This window comes from Schistocerca serialis, chromosome 1 (genome assembly GCF_023864345.2).
Source record: "Schistocerca serialis cubense isolate TAMUIC-IGC-003099 chromosome 1, iqSchSeri2.2, whole genome shotgun sequence".
Classification (NCBI taxonomy): Eukaryota; Metazoa; Arthropoda; class Insecta; order Orthoptera; family Acrididae; genus Schistocerca; species Schistocerca serialis.
The window spans coordinates 712,269,409-712,290,757 of NC_064638.1; the positions used below are offsets into that span (position 1 = coordinate 712,269,409).

General features: G+C 38.2%; 1 protein-coding gene across 1 annotated transcript; it reads right to left on the minus strand.

The window, feature by feature from the left end:
* Nucleotides 1-1,174: 1,174 nt before the first annotated feature.
* LOC126481129 (myosin regulatory light chain sqh) lies at nucleotides 1,175-20,956 on the minus strand. Its single transcript, XM_050104675.1, has 4 exons — nucleotides 20,812-20,956; nucleotides 12,265-12,461; nucleotides 9,016-9,245; nucleotides 1,175-1,856 (listed from the first exon to the last, which is right to left on the minus strand). The coding sequence occupies exons 2-4, from the start codon at nucleotides 12,452-12,454 to the stop codon at nucleotides 1,752-1,754; spliced, it is 525 nt and encodes a 174-aa protein (XP_049960632.1). The 5' UTR covers nucleotides 12,455-12,461; nucleotides 20,812-20,956; the 3' UTR covers nucleotides 1,175-1,751.
* Nucleotides 20,957-21,349: the final 393 nt, after the last annotated feature.

Here is a 21,349-nt window from a genome sequence, read left to right on the forward strand (position 1 = left end):
TGTCTGTCTGTCCTTCCTTCAGTCTATTGTGCCATTCTTTGACCCTTGTGACTGACATGCAGTGCTATTCATAAAGTTGTGTCATTTGTTCATGAATTTCCATACCCCGCACGCCTTCCACTGCACAGAAATATGCCACACTCCTTTGCTCTTCTTGCAATGCCTCCATTTATCTGTTTTCAGCACTACTGAGTGTAGTGGATGATCGAAGTGTAAAAATTCTCATCATGTCATGTGGGTGTTCGCCAATGTCCCCCTAGCGGCAAGTTTGGGGCCTCAGCACTCTTACAGTGACCTCACAGTCTTCTGTAGGCAATGGCATTATGATCCCTTCAGTAATTTTAATTTTACAGCCTCTAATTTACTTTTTAATGCATCCTATATGTTGTGTGTTATCACTCATATGGGGTCAAGTTACTCTGAGTCATCCAGGTCTCTTCCTTTTAATTTTTACCAGTTCTGTCCCCTTTTTTGTTGTATGTGTGTTCTTATTTTCTGTCACTTTCTTCTTAATATTTTGTTGTACCTGAAGCAATTTCTTCACTTACATTTATTAATTGATGATGTTGATTTCTCTTTTAGTCCTGTGTTGCTGCCATCTGTTGTGCCCCGATCATAACTTACTTTCCTGCCCTATCAGCCTAATGGTTTCTGTCCACTTTTTCTGAAGTTTGGAAGCAACTGTTTTTGAAAGCTAGGCTATGTCTTATTAAGTCTGCATACACCTGCTAAGTTCCGGTAAGCAGAAATTTTTCCTATTTTCATTTTCTCGAACATTTGCCTGTTCTTTTCTTGATACAGGGAATTACAAAGTAATGACTGTAACTCAAAAATTAGTGTTTTAGTTCACAAAACTGCATTTCTAGCACCAACACCAAGTAGCATCATTTGATATATATATATATATATATATATATATATATATATATATATATAATTGTTTAATCCTATTTCATGATTTCTTCAAAAGCCAGTTATATACGCAATGGTATGAAAAGGAATATCTGAGTAAGCTAATTTAATGAGACGTGAAGCAATCAGGACAGGATCGATCCTAGTAGAATAAAGGGACTAAACACAGTTTTATAGAAATGATTGTAACAGTGGTACAAACAAAAGTAACAAAAAATTAAAAATATGAGTGAATTTGGGTGTAACAACTCAAACACACAACTGATTTTGTATATTTTATTAAGGAACCGTCACAGAATTCAGCTCTGACTAAAATATGGAAACAACAAAATGTAGATGATGTCACAATTTTATGTAACAAACGTATTAAAAAATATCACATTTATCGGAAATACTGAATGTGAGACTACCAGGGTACAATCATATTTCTGTATTATCAAAGTACAGAATTAAAGTTTCTTACAGACTTTAATAGGGTGAAAGAGCCAAAAATTAATAAAATATTTTCTGTACAAGTAACTTATTAATATAAGTATATGTTGGAATGAATTACACATAGTAAAACACAAACAGTTTACAATTATGTCGTAATGCCTTTATCACTTCATAACAAAAGCCAAAATGCAAGTAAGAAGAAAATGCCAGTCACCTGTGGTCCCATATGCAAGGATCTTTACAACACATTTGCATCAGATTTTTTTGAAACCTACTAATAAAAAGCTAAAAAATTTAAATCCAAATAAGTTAGGGTTTATTTTTACACATTTTGTAAGACATGATTGTTCTTCAACACTGTCAAGAAGTAAGGCACATCAGTATTTGACAGCTAAGATGTGATTCTACTTCTCATCTTTATCCTTGGCACCATGCTTCAAGATTCTAGTGAACTCAATATAATCAAACATGCCATTTTTTATTGGAGCTTCACGATACATTTCATCAACCTGTAAAAAAGAAAAGTGTGTAATTTTTAAGTATAAGAAGAAATTCTGGAAACTGTTCCTGTCCAAATCAGTTTTAGTAATCTGTGAAACAAGGACTGAGTCACTCTCCTACTGCAATCCAAACATAAAAATGCCAAAAAAACCTTTGGTCTGAGCATATTAAAATGTTGTCTGTAATTATATTTTGCTGGAAATCACAGAACAGAACAAACTCTGAGCCAAACAACAAAAAGCTCTTTTTCAGAACCAAAAGTGACCCAGTAACCAAGACAACAAAACACAGCAAAGATTTAAGTATATATAACATTACAGAACATTGTCATGCACAGAATGAAAGTACATCTCTGATGTGTTCATATTGTGAATACTGAAAACAAGACATTCATTCAATATACCTAGCTCACTCCAGTTAACAGTCCCACTCGTTTTACTGATTTTTTAAGGACCACTAACAGATCTTTTCTATCCTATATGTATTTGTCTCTACTTAAGGGTTTCGTAAACAAATCTGCCAAATATCAGAAAAAGCAAAATAAACTTCAGTCTCACTGCTCTCGACATGTTCACATCTGCAGCAATATTTAATAATTTTTTACATTTGTGATGATCTGCAGTTTTAATCAAGTGAATAGCACTTTAATTGCAGACACATAGTCTATCTTTGAAGCAATCAATTCTTCCCTCAGAAGTGTGCTTCACACGACAGACCACTTTCATTTAACTGCTTTGTGATTGTGTGATAGTAGTACTAGAGCCCATCTTCAAAGATGCCATCTTCTCTTCCACTTTGATGTATCTTGATGTCATTGCTTCTTCAAAAAATGTGACGTTCAGCGATAAATGGCAGAACAGGTTGTATCTCGGGCTCCAAAACGGGCAGGTGCTCGCAGACTATATCAATCTTTCAGCTTCAATTTTTCATTTTCTCTGACTTGTTTGCTATCATCATCCTTTTCAGATTCCTCTCGATCATCATCTGCATCCTGGTCCCCCCCCTGGTAAAATTCAGGATATCTTCGGTGAAGAAACAATATCCCGTAACTGAGATTATCGATTTTGCATTTTTCAGTCAGTTCATATCCTTGACTCTCAGTGCACCTACTCTTACAGGCAGAATAACAATTTTTTAAATTATCTGCAAATAAAATGACCTAAACCACCACATAGAGGGGGGACAAAAGAGAGAGAGAGAGAGAGAGAGAGAGAGAGAGAGAGAGAGAGAGAGAGAGAGAATGAAATACTATTTTGGATGTAATAAACAATACTGCATAAATGAAAAAGTGCATACAGCCACAGCACATTGTTATTGGTTACTACCCGTCTTCCAGTGTTCAAAAGTGGTTCATTGTTTCTATCTTCAGTTCATGACAATGCACAGCGTTTTACAAGATGATCTCTTTATTGAGGAAGAAATTGTTTCTCAGCTGAACTTCGCATATAAAAGCGGAAAATCCTTCTCGAGAGTGATTGACAGTGGTAAGAAAATTTTGTTGCTGTTTACCTCGCATTAACAGCAGTCCGCTAAAACTCTAAAATTTAGTAGTAACAAAGCTGCTTTATTGTAGCACCACACTTCACTTCTGTGCTTTAGTTGTTTCTGCTCATTTGATCATTGTACGAGGGTCACTCCAAAAGCAATGCACACTATTTTTTTTTTAATACATCTTTTATTCTATATATTTGAAAGTTTTACAGTGTGTAGATACATCCTTTAGGAATAATATTTTCATTTCTCCACATAATTTCCATCCCTCTCAACTGCCTTAACGCCATTTTGGAACCAGCGCCTGACGACTGGACCAACCTGTTGGAGCCACTGTTTGGCAGCGTGCACAAGGGAGTCATCACCTTCAAACCTTGTTCCACGAAGAGAGTCTTTCAATTTCCCAGAGAGATGATAGTCACATGGAGACAGCATCAGAGTTTATGGTGGTTCCACTTGGCATGATGTCCACAAGCAAGAGTCCTTCGGAATCGAAAAACACCGTAGCCATAACTTTTCCAACAGAAGGTGTGGTTTTGAATTTTTTTTTTTCTTGGGTGAATTTGCATGATGCCACTCCATTGATTGCCTCTTTCTCTGGTGAAAAATGATGGAGCCATGTTTCATCACCTGTCACAATTCTTCCAAGAAATTCATCTCCACCATTCTCATACTGTACAAAATTTCGCTGCATACTGTTTTTCTTGTTTCTTTGTGAGCCACTGTCAACATCCTGGGAACCCACCTGGCACAAACCTTTCTTAACACCAACACTTTCAGTATTCTGCAAACACTTCCTTCCCCTATCCCAACGTAGCGTGATAATTCGTTCACTGTGATGCATCTGTCAGCAGTCACCAATTCATTAACTCTCTACACATTGTCTGGAGTGTGTGCAGTATGAGGCCTGCCACTGCGAGGACAATCCTCAATATTGCCGTGCCCGCTTTCATCACGTAACCTGCTTGCCTACTGACTAACTGTACTGCGATCAACAGCAGTATCTCCACACACATTTTTCAACCTCTTGTGGATGTTTCCCACTGTCTCGTTTTCACAGCACAGGAATTCCATGGCAGCACATTGCTTCTGACGAGCGTCAAGTGTAGCAGCCATCTTGAAGACATGCTGTGACAGCACCACTCACGGGAACAGGTTTAACTAAGTTTGAAAACAAACAGAAAGGATGTATCTACACACTGTAAAACTTTCACACATGCAGAATGAAAACTGTATTTTTACAAAAATACTGTGCATTTCTTTTGGAGTGATCCTAATAGAATTCAAGAAAGTAGAATTTGCCTGTAGTATATCTGGACATTTAAACACCATTTGATAACAATGATTATCTACCTTAATTCCTGCTGCAATTATACCTAAGCAGCATACTTTTATTCTTTTGTTATCAAAAACCACTTTCACTCTTTTTGTAACAGCTCCCACTGGAAATAAATTTCTTTTTAGCTAATGAATGTATACTTTGTTTTCCAAAGTGTGAGGCTGCCATTTTCCATCAACTAAAGAAACAATACTTCAATGGATCTGATGCCTTCTAATTTAACAACTAAGTTCTCTCCAATTTGAGTACAGGCATCATCAGGCTGAATTTGCTCAAAAGTATGTTGAATCAATCTCTGGGTGACATCACATGTTTTGAAGCAGCACTATCAGTTAACCAAGTATTTTCACAACCTGGAGTGAAAACATTCACTTGCTCTGCACTTAAAGCCTGGTGTTCAGAGGTAACATTTTTTACTACTGACCTATTAGACAAATTGTTGTTCTTTGTATTTAACTTCCTTGCTTTGCCCACATTAATTGATGTAATGCTTTTGACATTTCATCCCATTCTAAAAAATTTTGTTCCTCTTTCAATAATCTTGGAAGTCCAATATCAAATGTTTGCTCATCTTCAAGACTAGTCCCAAGCAGTCGAGAAAGTTCCAAATTTCGAGGGAAGACTTCCCAAAATTTTAGCCATTTTGTCAACTTCTGTAACAGGTTCCCCAATATCAGCTAATATTCGTACCAAAGACTCGACTTGACTTATGTGTTGTGCGATTGTGTCAGTTGATAACATTCTGTAATCACAAAATTTACACTTCAAGGCAATTTTATTAACTGCAGATTGCTGTTCATAAATAATCTTAATTATGAAATACATTTCAGGCGCATTTGTGCATATCGTAACACAGTACAATTGGTCAAATTCCATTTTAGTAGATGGAATAAGCATGGCCTTCGCATCTAAGTCATCCCACGCTATTTGACTCTCGCCAGCTTCATTTGGCCTCTGTTTCCCCTCCATGATACCACGAACTTTTTCAGCATGAAAAATAATTTGCAACTGATATTTTCACAGTTGGAAATTCTTACAGCCAAATTTCTGGATACTATAAGTCTTCAATTTATCCATCTTTGGGTAAATCGGAACATATTTCAAACATACACTTTTCCCCAAAAGACCAGTGAAATGCGATGGTTCCAGAACCAAAGTGTCAAAACTTAAGCATCATGATTCACTAGAATAAAACTCTGATCAAACATAGTGAATTTGCAAAACAAATATGTATCCGATTGCCTGGGCCCATAAGCTGTTGTCTATCATTATATTTTGCTGAAATTCACAGAGCAGAACACAAGCTGAGTCAAACAACAAAACACACTTTTTATTAGAACTAAAAGTGACAGTGACAACGATGACAAAACAGAGCAAAGATATTTTTATGATGTTACAGAACACACTGTGCAAAGAATGAAAGTACATCTCTGGTATGCTCTCATTACAAACACCCAAATGCTGTAAACAGGCACTCAATATAACAAGCTCACACTTGTTACCATAAAAATTAAGTTCAGGCGCAGTACACCAAAAACTTGTGCAAGATATTACCCAAAATACCACATATATTTGCAATAAAAACAACTACTGTTATAGCAACAATGTGGAATGGATAGATTGCTACTCCCCACATACGGATGGTATTCAGTTGCAGACAGGCACAATAAAGAAGACTGGTGAAATATTGAGCTTTCAGACTATTTCCTTCTTCCAAAATAGAAAGCGCACACACACACACAGAAGAGCGCGCGCGCGCGTGCGCGCGAGGGCCCGCGCACAGAAAAAGCACAACTCGCACTGTATCTGGACATTTGAGCTCATCGGGCCCATTAAATGCCATGAAAATAATGCAGTAGAGTGTATGACTGAACTGAAGAAATTTGTTGGACAACTCCTGCTACTCCATCGAGGAGTATATTCACAGAAACTCTAATTTAACTTAATTTATAATTATAATTAGCACTATTTGTTAAAGGACTTAAAACGCTGGTCATGATGTTTAGAAGGCGCCCTTTTACAAATATTTACAAGCTGAAAAGCACCTAGCATTGTCATTAATCTGCATTTAAATTATGTAAAATGTACATCTTTAATTTCTGTCCATATTACAGAGGCCACACTCTGTGGGATCTATGGAATATGACATGTGTAATTAATGAATTCTGACCAAACTAGCAACAATACTAATTCTGATTATCACTTGAAAGGACAAAGAATATGTTCTATGCATTGATGTTGAAGGAAACTGCAACTTAAATTCATCTAACACAACAGGAGGCTTTTAGCAAACTAATATTAAACCAGTATGATACTGGTAAGTCACGAGTCACATTGAAATGCGCTTTTAATGACACCTGCTAACTGCTTATGGCAAAAGAAAAAAGTGAATTTAAACCCTGAGAGAGATTTTATGAGGTGCAGGGGAAAAGTAAGACTTATTTTTTGTATATGAAAGTTTTTATTTTTTTCAAACAATACTGTCCCCCTCAAAGTAGTCCCCTTTGGTAGCTACGCACCAGCAGATCAGTTGTTCCCAGTCTCGGCAGCAGCACTGAAAAGCTTCTAAACTAGTAGGGCCTTTAACATGTTGGTCACATTATTTTGAATGATCTTCAGAGTTCCAAAATGACATCCTATTAAGACTTTTTCAATTTAGAGCAAAGAAAAAAAGACACATGGACTCAGATCAGGTAAACAGGAGGTTTTTGGAACAATAAGAATGCCTTTTGAGGTCAAAAATTCCATGATGGAAGTAGGCGTGTGACATCGGGTGTTGTCATGTTGCAGCATCCACTTGTCTGCAACCTTTTTGTGAGTGTTTCAAGGACATCTTTGTAAAGTACACAGTTAGTATTGTTAATTGTTTGATCTTACAAGAGCTTGCATACATCTGATGATTTCATCAGTTATTAAAGTTGTAGTCTCCCTAACGAGGTTCATCTCTAACATGTTCTCAGCCTCGATTTGTGCCAGCAAAAAACTTGTGCTCTTGATAAGGAATGTTCCCCACTGGCCTGTTTCAAATTTTCAAAGGTCACAATCACAGACTACAAGAGTTTAACCCAAAACTTGATGGTATAACATTGCTCTAAATCCCTGTGTCCCATTTTCATAACACACAACAACAATCCAACTTCAGTGATGACACTTCAAAAATCACATGAGGGCTGTTCTGAGTTTAAACTCTGACTGAGAATCTGGAACAGATGAACACACCAGGCTCCACAGACAGAAGAAACAACATTGTCATATTGCTCATAGTCTTGTCGGTCTCTTTACTTTTCTCACATGCCTGGAATATTCTTGAAAAATTATATCACAGAAGAGAAGGGATTTATAACTAACTTGTCATGCTAATGTGTGTGTCTTGTCCATTTCGCGGCAGAAGTTTTCTGCTGTATATGAATTCCAGCATAATTTTCCTCTCAAAAAGCAAATCATTTACCTCAATAAGGAACATAAAAATACACTGAGGTGACAAGTCATGGAATACCCCCCATATCGTGTCTGAACTCCTTTGTCCGGCGTAATGCAGCAACTCTATGTGGCATGGACTCCCCAAGTCACTGGAAGTTCCCTGCAGAAATATTGAGCCATGCTGTTTTTACAGCCATCCAGACCACATTTGTCCCATCATCTAGGGTCCAATCAATATGGTCACAAGCCCAGGAGAAGTGGTGCAGCTGATGTCCTGCTGTCAGCGAAAGACATTCACATCGGTGATCTACTGTTATAGCCCGTTAATGCCGAATTTCACCACTATGTTGTAACAGATGTGTTTGTCCTTTGTCCCATACTGATTTCTGCAGTTATTTTACTTAGTGTTGCTTGCCTTGGGAACAACAACTCTATGCAAAAAGACTTTTGACCTCTATTGTCCATGGTGAGAGGTAATGCCTGAAATCTTGTATTCTCAGCACACTCTTGACACTGTGGATCTCTGAATATCTAATTTCCTCTTGACTTCCAAAATGGAATATCCCACGCGTCTAGCTCCGACTATCCTTCCGTGTTCAAAGCCTTAACTCCTTTCGTGTGGCTACAGTCACATCAGAAACCTTTTCACATGAATCACCTAAGCACAAATAACAGCTATTCCAATGCACTGCCCTTTTAGATCTTGTGTGCACAATACTACTGCCATATGTAAATGTCCATATTGTTATCCCACGAGTTTTCACCTCATTGTATATGCATACACACACTAAAACAGACCAACAAGACTAACAGAATAATATTACAAATCTGATGCAACAATTACAAAAAAAATTGTAATATATTACTTTCGAAAGTTCCTATGAAAATATTTTCCACTAGAGAAAACTGTTCCTTACCTCTTCATCTGTGAATCTGTCACCCATTGATGTCAGAAGTTCTCTAAGTCGTTCCTCATTAATGACTCCTTTGTTCTCTTCATCAAAACACCCAAATGCATTTTTAATTACATCTTCTGGATCAGTGCCCTGTAGACGTTCCCCAAACAGTGTCAGAAACATTGTGAAATTTATTGGGCCCGGAGCTTCATTCATCATTGCCTCAAGATACTCATCAGATACATCTTTTCCTGCAAAAAAGATACTACGTAATAATCAGTTCTAAATGATTTTTGTGTGTACTGAAATTCAAGAATGAAACAATTTACCACATTTATATCACACCATCATATAAACAATGGAAAGACCAGGTAGGAATATCAACAATATCATGAGAAGAACAGACTGCTACTCACCATAAAGATGGCATGTAGAGTTGCATACAGGCACAATGAAAAGATCTGAAATGTGAGGTTCAACAGCCATTAAGTATTTTATAAAATGCATTTTAATCATCAGCTGTTTATTTATCCCATTAGTCATCTACTAGTTTCAGTTATTAACCATCCTTTAAGATGTATGGTACAAGAGATTAGTTAAAAGCATCCTGTATTCTTTTGAAGATGAACAACATCGAAATTATCTAGTGAAATTGTACAATTTGTCTTACAATACTGACACTCATATCTTATGAGGAACAGACAGACATCACAGGAGAAACAAGACTAACAGTTATGAGTAATTGATTGTCTAGTTTCTCCTGTGATGTCTGTCTGTTTGACATTAAGATACGAGTGTCAGTATTGTAAGACAAACTGTACAATTTCAATATTGTTCAGCTTCAAAGAAATATGGGATGCTTTACCCTACATCCTGGGTGATGGCTAATAACCGAAATCGGCAGATGACTAACGGGACAAATAAATAGCTGATGGTTAAAATGCATTTTATATAAAAAATAATGAAAAGACTGCTACACAGTTAACTTTCAGTTCAGCCAGAGCTGCTATTGCCTTCTGTGTTTTCTTTTTATGAATGCGGCTCTGGCTGAAAGCTAAATGTATAACAGACTTTTTGTTGTGCCTGTCTGCGACTCAATGTGTCACCTTTATGATGAGTAACAATCTATCCTTTTCATAACAATTTTATACATTATTCTGGCTGCATGATGCCTTTGAATCACAAGAAACATTGACACAAAATACAAAGTGAAGCCCAAGGTCCAAAATGCTTGGATACTGACTACTTCACTCACAATAATTCCTTGAAAACATTGTACTAGATTAGTAGAAATGAAAAAGTCATCCTTAACATTAAGTAATCAGCCTGAAAAAAAGTCACAAAAGAAAAATAACAAATATTGCCACATGTTTAAAAACAATACAGCACTACTGTAAGAAGAGGGAGAACACTTAAAAGAAACTGCATATACATTACATAAAGAACAGACAGACAACAACCACCACCACCACCACCACCACCACCACCACCACCACCACCACCAGTACAACAATTTAAATAATGTTGTGAGGTAACTCAGGAGAATGAAAACAGAACAAGTAAAAATAACTGACATCAGTTTTTAAAAAAAGAGATTAAGAGGGCAGACTTCTGACTCACCCAAAAATAATTAAACACAAAATGTACCTCTCAACACACAAAATAAAGATATTACAGCACACTTCTCAAACCAAAATATCTCTGCATAAAATCAAGCTGTTTCGAAAGGATTCACTCAATTGTAAAAGCCTATATTCAATATGAATTAAGATATAAAGTTGGGGTGGATTTTAACTCCTGAGTCAAAACTGAAAGTTTACTTCGGCACCAGTTGTAAGCTGTCAGCATGGGTTAAAAAATCCTGGTGCAGCTAGCTCATCCATTACCAAATGTGTATTAAGGAGAGGGGGGGGGGGGAGGGGGGGGGAGCGTTTTCTGTTCTCTGTTTCAACAGGTGTAATTCAGTTACAACAGTGTGGGGTGATTTTTGTTGAGAGCACAGCTCTGAATTGGTTGTATGGAGTGTACAGATTTCATATTGCACCACTAGCCTCCAAGATCACCTGATCTCAGAATACGTAATTTTCTGTGGGAGTAGGGGGTGAGGGTTTATGAAGGACTATGTGCCTCCCTTTCCAATAACTCTGGATGAATTACAACACAGCATAGTAACAGCACAGAACACGGTAACTCCAGACATGTTCACAAAAGCCATCATCTGACATCCTTTCGTGCATCAAGAAAATGGCACATTGAACATTAGAGAAAGGTAAACAGAAACTGATCCTAAATGTAATTGTAAAACTTGCAATCAAGGCTGTGTGTGTATGCATAAAAGAAACCCACTTGTAAAATCATCTGGTTCTTTTAAAAAATAAAAACTTTGCAGTCATATGACTTAAGTCAAAATTTACATATTGTTTCTATCACCATTCATGTGGTCTCGCAAAATTGTATCACTCTTTAACACTCTGTAAATTGAGCCACAGTGGGAAAAAAAACAAGGGCCTAACTCATTAACACTTGAAACAAGCAAGAAAACAATTAAAACCCTGGCATATAAAGTAGCATTAGAACATTCTGATTATGTTTTCACGGATACAAGAGAATGAAACTAGGCATAGCCATAAAGCAATTTGGCTAGTTCTACAAGAAGTGAAGTAAATTAGGATCAGAGGCTGTGATGAGCCTAAGTTACAAAAAAGACCTAACAAAGTGAGAAACAATGCAACATATTCAAAACAGGTCAATGGCTGGAAAGGGATATAAGCAAATTAATTTCCTCCTCCAAGTCTTACACTGTTTTCAACAAGAGAATATTTATTAAAGAAGAATATCAAATTCTACTGCAGATGTATTTATTTACTTTCATTACAAAAATATTTTGAGGCTGCATACTATGCACAACTGTTGGTGCAGTCTACCAGTTAACTTTTAGATATGTCCCTTCCCAAAGCGACGAGTTACATCATGTGATTGAATCAACTGAGCGTTGGACTAAATGAATGGAAAAACTGTATAGGTATTTACTAGTAAACAAGTAAGACTATGCTCAATACTACCTTCTAAACACAACAAAACTGATTTCCAAAAAGTGATAATGTCAAAGCCAAAGTGTTATTAACATAACTAACTTTCAGGCTATGAATAAATATGACTATTTTAGTGCAAATATTACATTATTTAATATAGGTATCTTTCTTGTTATGTACGAGAACTGCTTTCTCTTGTAGCACTAAGTCCATGTCACTTGACAGCAAAATTACTTGCCTAAAGATGCCAGCATCTCATGAAGATCATCTTTATCAACAAAGCCATCACGATTCTGATCAATCATGTTGAATGCTTCCTTGAATTCTTGTATTTGTGCTTGATCAAACATTGCAAATACATTAGAAGTCGCCCTCTGCGCACGTTTCTTGGTCGTGGCACGACGTCCTGCAGTCTTGCGTGAAGACATGTTTAATCTGAAAGGATAGACAAGTTTTAAGCATTAGAATTGTGTGTGCATTATCTGTTTTCACGTAACAAATAAGGTTAACATTCCAACACTATTTATGATGCGTCATAAGACAACTCAAAACAGCAATTTCCTTCAAATGCAATACTTGAAGACGGGCAAATCATCATCAGTAAATGAGATTTTAGATTTTCAAAACTGAAAAGTTTCACCATGATATCTAGGAAACCTTTATACCACTTTCAGGTCTAGCTGTGGAGACAGGAAGAATATAATCTGTCTATCCATGCAAAAGAGTAAATTATTTATTTTCTTTAACACACATAGGCCCAATGTGGTGTAAAGACTAACAATAAATCTTAACAGAAGAGTTTTTGGTTTTTATGCTGCTCTTGTCCAACGCTCCAGCTATGATTCCAATACAAACTACAGTCAGTTCTCAATCTGAAACTCAATAGACTGGGGAACAAGTTCAAATTACCTAGAGTTCAAAATAATAGTTCAAATAATCTGGGGGGGGGGGGGACAGGGGGGGGAGGGACAGGGGGGGGGGGGGGGGGTGAGAGTTTGATTGCAAGTAAACTCTAGCATGGGGAGTTGGCAGTTGTGCTTTATCATCTTTCTTTTTCTCATCCAGACAAGCCAACCACAGACACCAATGTCGTTGTCATCAACATGAATGAAATATTCAAAGCTTAACTCACCACAGCTGGGTAGAAGTTACCACCACGAGTCTGGTAGGATTGAATTTGCTAATTATGGCAACTCTATTAGCTGTTCTGCGTTTTCTCTTTGGGTTACAAACCCACACTTTTTGAAGCAGTTATAAAGAGTGGTAGGGTTGAGATCTGTCCAGGCCTTGTCAATCATGGTTACAGCAGTCAAAACTTATGTCCATTGCCTCACCTTTTTCAATCCTCTCCAGCACAATGAAACAATTTTTAAAATTTTCAGGGAGGAAAGTTGCTACTCACCATATAGCGGAGATGCTGAGTCACAGACAGGCACAACAAAAAGACTCTCACAATTAAAGCTTTCTGCCATTGGCCTTTGTCAACAATACACACACACACACACACACACACACACACACACACACACAACAAAAAGACTCTCACAATTAAAGCTTTCTGCCATTGGCCTTTGTCAACAATACACACACACACACACACACACACACACACACACACACACGACTGCAGTCTCAGGGAACTGAATCCACACTGCGAGCAGCAGCACCAATGTATGATGAGAGTGGCGACTGGGAGGGGGTAAGGAAGAGGTTGGGGCAGGGAGGGATAGTATGGTGGGGGTTGTGGACAGTGAAGTGCTGCAGGTTAGACAGAGGGTAGGGGAGAAGTGGGGGGAGGGGGAGGAGCGGAAAAGGAGAGAAATAAAAAGAGTGGGTGTGCTGGTGGAATGACGCCTGTATAGTGCTGCAATGGGAACAGGGAAGAGGCTGGATGGGTGAGAACAGTGACTAACGAGGGTTGAGGCCAGGAGGGAATTTAGGATGTATTGCAGGGAAAGTTCCCACCTGCACAATTCAGAAAAGCTGGTGTTGGTGGGAAGGATCCATATGGCACAGGCTATGAGGCAGTCATTGAAATAAAAGGTATTGTGTTTGGCAGCATGTTCAGCAACAGGGTGGTCCACTTATTTCTTGGCCACCAGACTAGAATATGTGGTGGTGGGAGGATGTATGGGACAGGTTACAGGGGTTATGAGCCATGACTCTTGCCTGGTCACTAACATCATCCACCCCATCAAAGGCAGGGCTACCTGTGAAACCAGACATGTGGTCTACAAGCTAAGCTGCAACCACTGTCCTGCATTCTATGTAGGCATGACAACCAACAACCTGTCTGGCCACATGAATGGTCACCGACAAACTGTGGCCAAGAAACAAGTGGACCACCCTGTTGCTGAACACGTTGCGAAACACAATTTTAAAAAGACACAATATATTCATTTCTGCACATCTAGCTCTACTACATTAACTGTAAGTGTGACACATGGTGACAAAATAATAAATAGGGCAGACATTTCATTAATTCTTAGGTGTACATATTGATGAGGATTGAAACTGAAAAAAGCATACTTAGAACTCTTAAAACAACTTAGTGCCGCCACATTTGCACTTAGAATCATTGCAAATCTTGGGAGAGACAAATCAGTGATATTGTCGTTCAATAATGTCTCAGGGAATAATGATCTACAGTAACCCATCTTTAAGGAAGTCTTCATTGCTCAAAAACATACTGCAAGAATTAAATGGTGCTCACCCATCATCATCTTTCAGACATCTGTTTAAGGATTTGGGCATCTGACTGATGCTTCATAGCATATTTATTCCCCCACAAAGTTTGTTGTAAATTTGTAAATAATCTATTGCAGTTCAAAAGGAACAATGACATATGTATTTACAATACCAGAAGGAAAAATGAAATTCTTGCCTATCATTAAGTTATCTTTAGCACAAAAATGGATGCACAATGCTGCAACTTATTCAGTCACATACAATGTCTGACAGACAGTAGAGTAGAACTTTAAAACAAACTGAAAAAGTTTCTGCTTGACAGTTTCTATTCTGTACAAGAATGTCTGTTAATGTAGCCTAATATGTGAAAGGTGCTGGGTAGGAATTACTGGCACGCATCTGTATATGTAATAATAATAATAATAATAATAATGAGAAGAAGAAAACAAAACAATCTTATTTATGTTCAGCATGCAGCCATATTTACAAATTAATTTGCGAAGTGAACATAACATGACTCATTCAACATACCACATTGTTACAATTTATAATGCAAATAATCCCTACAGCATGAAACCAACCAACCAACAACAACTATAGGAGTTTCATCATATAATTTTTTCTGGGTGAAAACCAAAAAGCACTTTTGATATTTCAGCTTCGATTAGCATATGAGAATGGGGAGAATTTAGTACACATTTATTTTCAATGTTAAATAATCATCTCATAACTTGATAGTGATTAATGAGAATTTCTGTTTTCATACCAGTACAAATTGCTATTGAGTCAGAAAATGCAGACATCCATTGCAGCACAAGAATAAAATTACTCTTAAGTTATGAGAAGGCTCAATTAGGTAAAGCTATACACTGAAAGCAAAAAGATATTGGAACAAAAAATGTAAACGGAAATTAATAATTACTTATACCTCTGTAATATCAAGAAACTTAAGAGAAATTCCTGAAAATAATAGCTTCATGAACAAAGCTTAAAGCAAAATCGATGTTATCACACAAAAGCTTTTTAAATGATGTAACCCCAAAAAGATAGAGGAGACAGGCTTATCACAAACCTCAAAACCTGAGCACCCACATGAGAATTACAGCAATAAGAGATAGCCGCAAAAAGCCAAGTACGAAATGGAGTTTTCATTGAGACAGTAACTGAGAAAAAGAGGCCAACCAACACTGAATAGCTGTCTATGAGTTAGAAAAAATTCCATTAGCAATTTTACCAGTTTCTTCTCTGGCATAGTACACAATACTCTGCCAAAGTTAAATACAGTAACACAACATAATGAATGAAAGTTCAGGAGCAACACGTTGCCAGAGGTCTCAGAGTCAAGCACAGGAAGTTGGACGTCATATGGCATGAGATCAGTGTAACTACTGCGATGAATGAGGCTGGCCCCCCAACAATGTGTGCCAATCAGTGAGCAGTTACTGTGCATTGTGGCAACGTTCATTACAATGTGACCTGGAGACAACATTTGAAAAACACCACACAGGGGAGAATCATTACAAAACTGGAAGAAGAACAAACTTGTGATGAGTGTAGCCTAAGAGTCTATTATTGCTTACAGCACTGTTTCGTGTACAAGGGGTACATTCTGAACCACAGGCACTGCTGCCCGAAGAAGAGGTGGTGGTCAACCACAGCAGCAGATGACCACTACATTGTGCAACATGCAAGAAGGGACCCACGTCAAACAGCAGGTGCAATTGCAACCACATTTAACAGGACTGCAAGGCACCCAATTTCACATAAAGAGAATAGGGACTGGCCCAATAAAGAGCGGACCCATGTGCTCCACTCAGATGTGCCCAATTTCAGTTTGAGTTGTGGTTCTGGACACACACGCATAAGGCAAGAGGTGGAAACACGTAATGCACCAGAAGTATTGTCAAACATGATCATAATGGTGGTCCAGGTGTTGTGTGGGAAGACATAATGTTGCATGGGTGTGCTGACTTCAAAATCTTTGAACACACAAACTCACCAGTCATTGCTAGTTTGACACTGTAATCCTTCCCAATGTGTGTCTCAGGGGTGCATCTGACCCGGACTTAATTTTTATGGATGACAATGTGCAACCACATAAAACAGTGCATACAGAGGAGTTCTCAAAATGAGAAGATATTTGGCAAATGAACTGGCCTACCTGTTTCCTCGGCTTTAATACCAGTCAACAAGTGTGGGATGTGGCGGTGGGTCATACTGCAGTACACTCACATGTAAAGTAACGACCTTCCAGCTGTTGTAAACTGCACTGATGGGAGGAATGGAACATACTACCATAAGAATTCCTTGCCAACTTTGTACCCAGTACGGGAGAACATTGCAGAGGATGTACACTGTTGTCCAACATGATTACACATTCTATTAACAATCATGGCTTTTGTAATATGGAGCAGATTTTCACAAATCACAGTGACTTCAGCATAATTGACTCTCCAATCATTTGTACTGCTCCCAGCTACCTGCTATACTATTAGTATTACTATAATTATATAACTACTTTAGCAGTTTTTTCTACATATAATTCAAGTTTCATTGACCTTTGTTACTTGGCAGTGATGTCACGTGGAAGTTACTTTAGTGCTTAACTTTTGCATGCCAGTGTATTAAGGAATATTGATAACCTATAAAAGCAACTTAACAATATTATAAAAACAACGTTAAGAACACTGATGCGCAAATGATTTTTGGAACAATATGACATTAGATGAAGGCCCTAAAGATATACAGAGAAATAAGCAAATCAACCAACTTCCATACTGTACCATGAACCAAATGTGCCATGAGTAACTTGTCATTTTATGGAGTTGCTGACAGGTCTCACTCCTAATTTCTCAGATTTAAGCAACTTAGAGCCTTTATGTATTTTAAAAACTTGTGTTAACCTGAAACTTCCTGGCAGATTTTAACTTTCTGCCAAACTGGGACTCAAACCTGAGGCCGTAGCTTTTGCCACACACTGCTGCAGAGTGAAAATTCGTTCTATGCTAACTTCATTTTGCCGAGGTATGTGGGGCACAGTACAAGACAGTTATTTTGAATTTTGTAATAAATTTCTACAGCTGATAAAAGGATAGCCAAAGCATTGAAAATCGCTACATCATCATCATCTATTTGGCAGAGTATGTAACCCAACAGATGTCCATAAACAACTGAGATGATGTGGTAGTTAAGACACTGGACACTCATTTGGGAGAATTATGATCCAAATTCCTACCTGGGCACCCACATTAAAGTTTTGCTTACACCAAACGCCACGATGGCTCCTTTGAAAAGCATACTACCGGTTTCCTTCCCCAAACTGAACTTTTCCTCAATCTTGTCAATATGTTAAATGCTAATCTCTTTGTTACTTCATCAACAATCAACTGAGTCACTTTAAGAGTAAGTTTTATACTTTCACATTCATTTCATCCTTTTACATCAAGAGACAGTAACAAAAAAAATACACTACTGGCCATTAAAATTGTTACACCACGAAGATGAAATGCTACAGACGCGAAATTTAACCTACAGGAAGAAGATGCTGTGATATGCAAATGATTAGCTTTTCAGAGCATTCACACAAGGTTGGCGCCAGTGGCGACATCTACAACGTGCTGACATGAGGAAAGTTTCCAACTGATTTCTCATACACAAACAGCAGTTGACCAGCATTGCCTGGTGAAACGTTGTTGTGATGCCTCGTGTAAGGAGGAAAAATGCATACCATCACGTTTCCGACTTTGATAAAGGTCGGATTGTAGCCTATCGTGATTGCAGTATCTCAACATTGCTGTTCGCGTTGGTCGAGATCCAATGACTGTTAGCAGAATACGAAATCGGTGGGTTCAGGAGGGTAATACGGAACACCGTGCTGGATTCCAACGGTCTCGTATCACTAGCAGTCGAGATGACAGGCATTTTATACGCATGGCTGTAGCGGATCATGTAGCCACGTCTCGATCCCTGAGTCAACAGATGGGGACGTTTGCGAGACAACAACCATCTGCACGAACAGTTCGATGGTGTTTGCAGCAGTATGGACTATCAGCTCGGAGTCCATGGCTGTGGTTACCACTGATGCTGCATCACAGGCAGGAGCTCCTGCAATGGTGTACTCAATGACGAACCTGGGTGCACGAATGGCAAAACGTCATTTTTTTGGATGAATCCAGGTTCTGTTTACAGCATCATGATGGTCCCATCCGTGTTTGGCAACATCGCGGTGAACGCACATTGAAAGCGTGTATTTGTCATCGCCATACTGGTGTATCAACCGGCGTGATGGTATGGGGTGCCATTGGTTACATGTCTTGGTCACCTCTTGTTCGCATTGACGGCACTTCGAACAGTGGACATTACATTTCAGATGTGTTACGACCTGTGGCTCTACCCTTCATTCGAATCCTGTGAAACCCTACATTTAAGCAGGATAAAGCACAACCGCATGTTTCAGGTCCTGTACGGGCCTTTCTGGATACAGTAAATGTTCGACTGCTGCCCTGGCCACCACATTCTCCAGATCTCTCACCAATTGAAAACATCTGGTCAATGGTGGCCAAGCAACTGGGTCATCGCAATACGCCTGTCACTACTCTTGGTGAACTGTGGTATCGTGTTGAAGCTACATGGGCAGCTGTACCTGTACACGCCATCCAAGCTCTGTTTGACTCAATGCCCAGGCGTATCAAGGCCATTATTACGGCCAGAGGTGGTTGTTCTGGGCACTGATTTCTCAGGATCTATGCACCCAAATTGCGTGAAAATGTAATCACAAGACAGTTCTAGTATAATATATTTGTTCAATGAATACCCGTTTATCATCTGCATTTCTTCTTGGTGTAGCAATTTTAATGGCCAGTAGTGTATGTTTCAGTGTGTGACATTATTGTGTTCCTGTTGAGTTATGGATTTGTAGACCCATATCTTCTCACAAAGCAAATTAAACAGCTGGATCAATTTATTGCTAATCTGGAGTTGGTAACATTTTCGTGTGAACTGGCATTAGCTAATATCCTTGAACTGTGAATTTCCTATTTGTTTGCTTTTGAAAAGGTGCAAAGATTGCATTTATTTTGTTTTCTTACACTCACATTTTTCTCTAAACTTGGGGTGCAAGCCCTTGCTTAAATACCAACCTCATCAGAACAAGCATATTCAGAAGTATCTATGCAAGGCCTCCTCTGCACAAACTGGGGCTGTTACTGCCACTGCTCTCTTAATCTTATTCCTTGGCACAGCAACATAAAGTTGACATTTTATGTACGGCATGTAAAATCACATTTAAACAAAAAATTTCACTATATCTTTGTTAAATACAAGAAATATTCTAAAACAGTGATAATCTGAATTCCTGTTAGGCTTTACAGTGACTACATGATAGTATTAGGAATCGTTTTAACTTGAATAACGTATGTCTAGTTACTTTGCAAAGAAGAAAAATACAGCTTCGTAAGTTGTTCTTACATCATCTTTACAAATGTTTGCATTTGCTTCACGGCACCTGACAGAGTGCAGGTGTGGTTATAGTTTCAGGCTCTACAAGTAACATCTGAGGAGTTATATATTCCGGCACACTAATTCTTTGCTAAATACATGTCTGCTCAATTCTTACTTTTACTAGCTGAGGCGATAACCACAGCTGCACTCTGGCAGTTGCAGTGAAACAATGCAAATATTTGTAAAGGCGCTGTAAGGACAAATTTTGTTGATAGTAAAATGAAAGTACTATAGTAATAATGTCAGCTATTAATATAAAATCAGTCTTTGTGACTTACAGTTACTCTCCATAACACAAGGAAGTACAGCTGCGACTATTACTGCTACACCGAACATCACACAAAGCGACAACTAAATACTTAGAAAATGAAAGAAGGGCGAGGGATTACTGAGATTTCATTTGAGGACATTTATTCGATACTAGCTTTACTATAATGTCGAAAAATATTTTCTTTTAGTTCACCGCCGTGCTAGCAGATAATAACAGCACAGCAGCTGACGGTTTCGTACAACAAAAACATTTTAATGTACAGTATTGCAGAAAATTTTTTGTACCCCGGCATCGTAAGCTTAAAGTATGTTGCACTTCTGAAATTACCTGGTTTCTGGTACCTGCCGTTAAATTTCCGAGCTCACAACTGCCACAATGTTCGTATAAACGCCTTGATGACTCAGATGTAAACACCCCACCACACCCGTAGCGACCGAGATATTTCAAAACAACTGAAGCATCTACACAGGTCCACCAATCAATAAATAGAGTGTGGGATTACTATTTTTGTGTCCTTTAAGGCAGAATTCACAGTCATGTGAAAATGTGCATTATAATAGTCATATAATTAATTCTGCTCTGCATTACTTGCTTAGAAACAAGTCTCGTGGGTATAATAAACTTGTTCAGCTGTTCGGTAGCTCACTTATAGGTTGGCTTACCTGCAGCAGCTTCGTAATTGTAGTGGAATGTAGACTATGGATATGTCAAGAATTTGAGTTTTTATTGATTATCGAGTCAAAGTATACATATTGTTGAGATGACTTTCGATATTTCCCAGTACATTTGTTGCCACCGAAAAAGCATTTGAGAAGTTCACCCTGTTCCAGGAATTTTTGAGCTGATTTTTAACTCGTATGTTCAA

Coding starts and splice junctions, on each gene's coding strand:
- LOC126481129 (XM_050104675.1), bottom strand. CDS start 12,454: ATGTCTTCACGCAAGACTGCAGGACGTCGTGCCACGACCAAGAAACGT. Junction 9,246..12,264: donor TGAGATGCTGGCATCTTTAG/GCAAGTAATTTT, acceptor TCTTTTTTGCAG/GAAAAGATGTATCTGATGAG. Junction 1,857..9,015: donor ACAGATTCACAGATGAAGAG/GTAAGGAACAGT, acceptor TCTTTTTTACAG/GTTGATGAAATGTATCGTGA.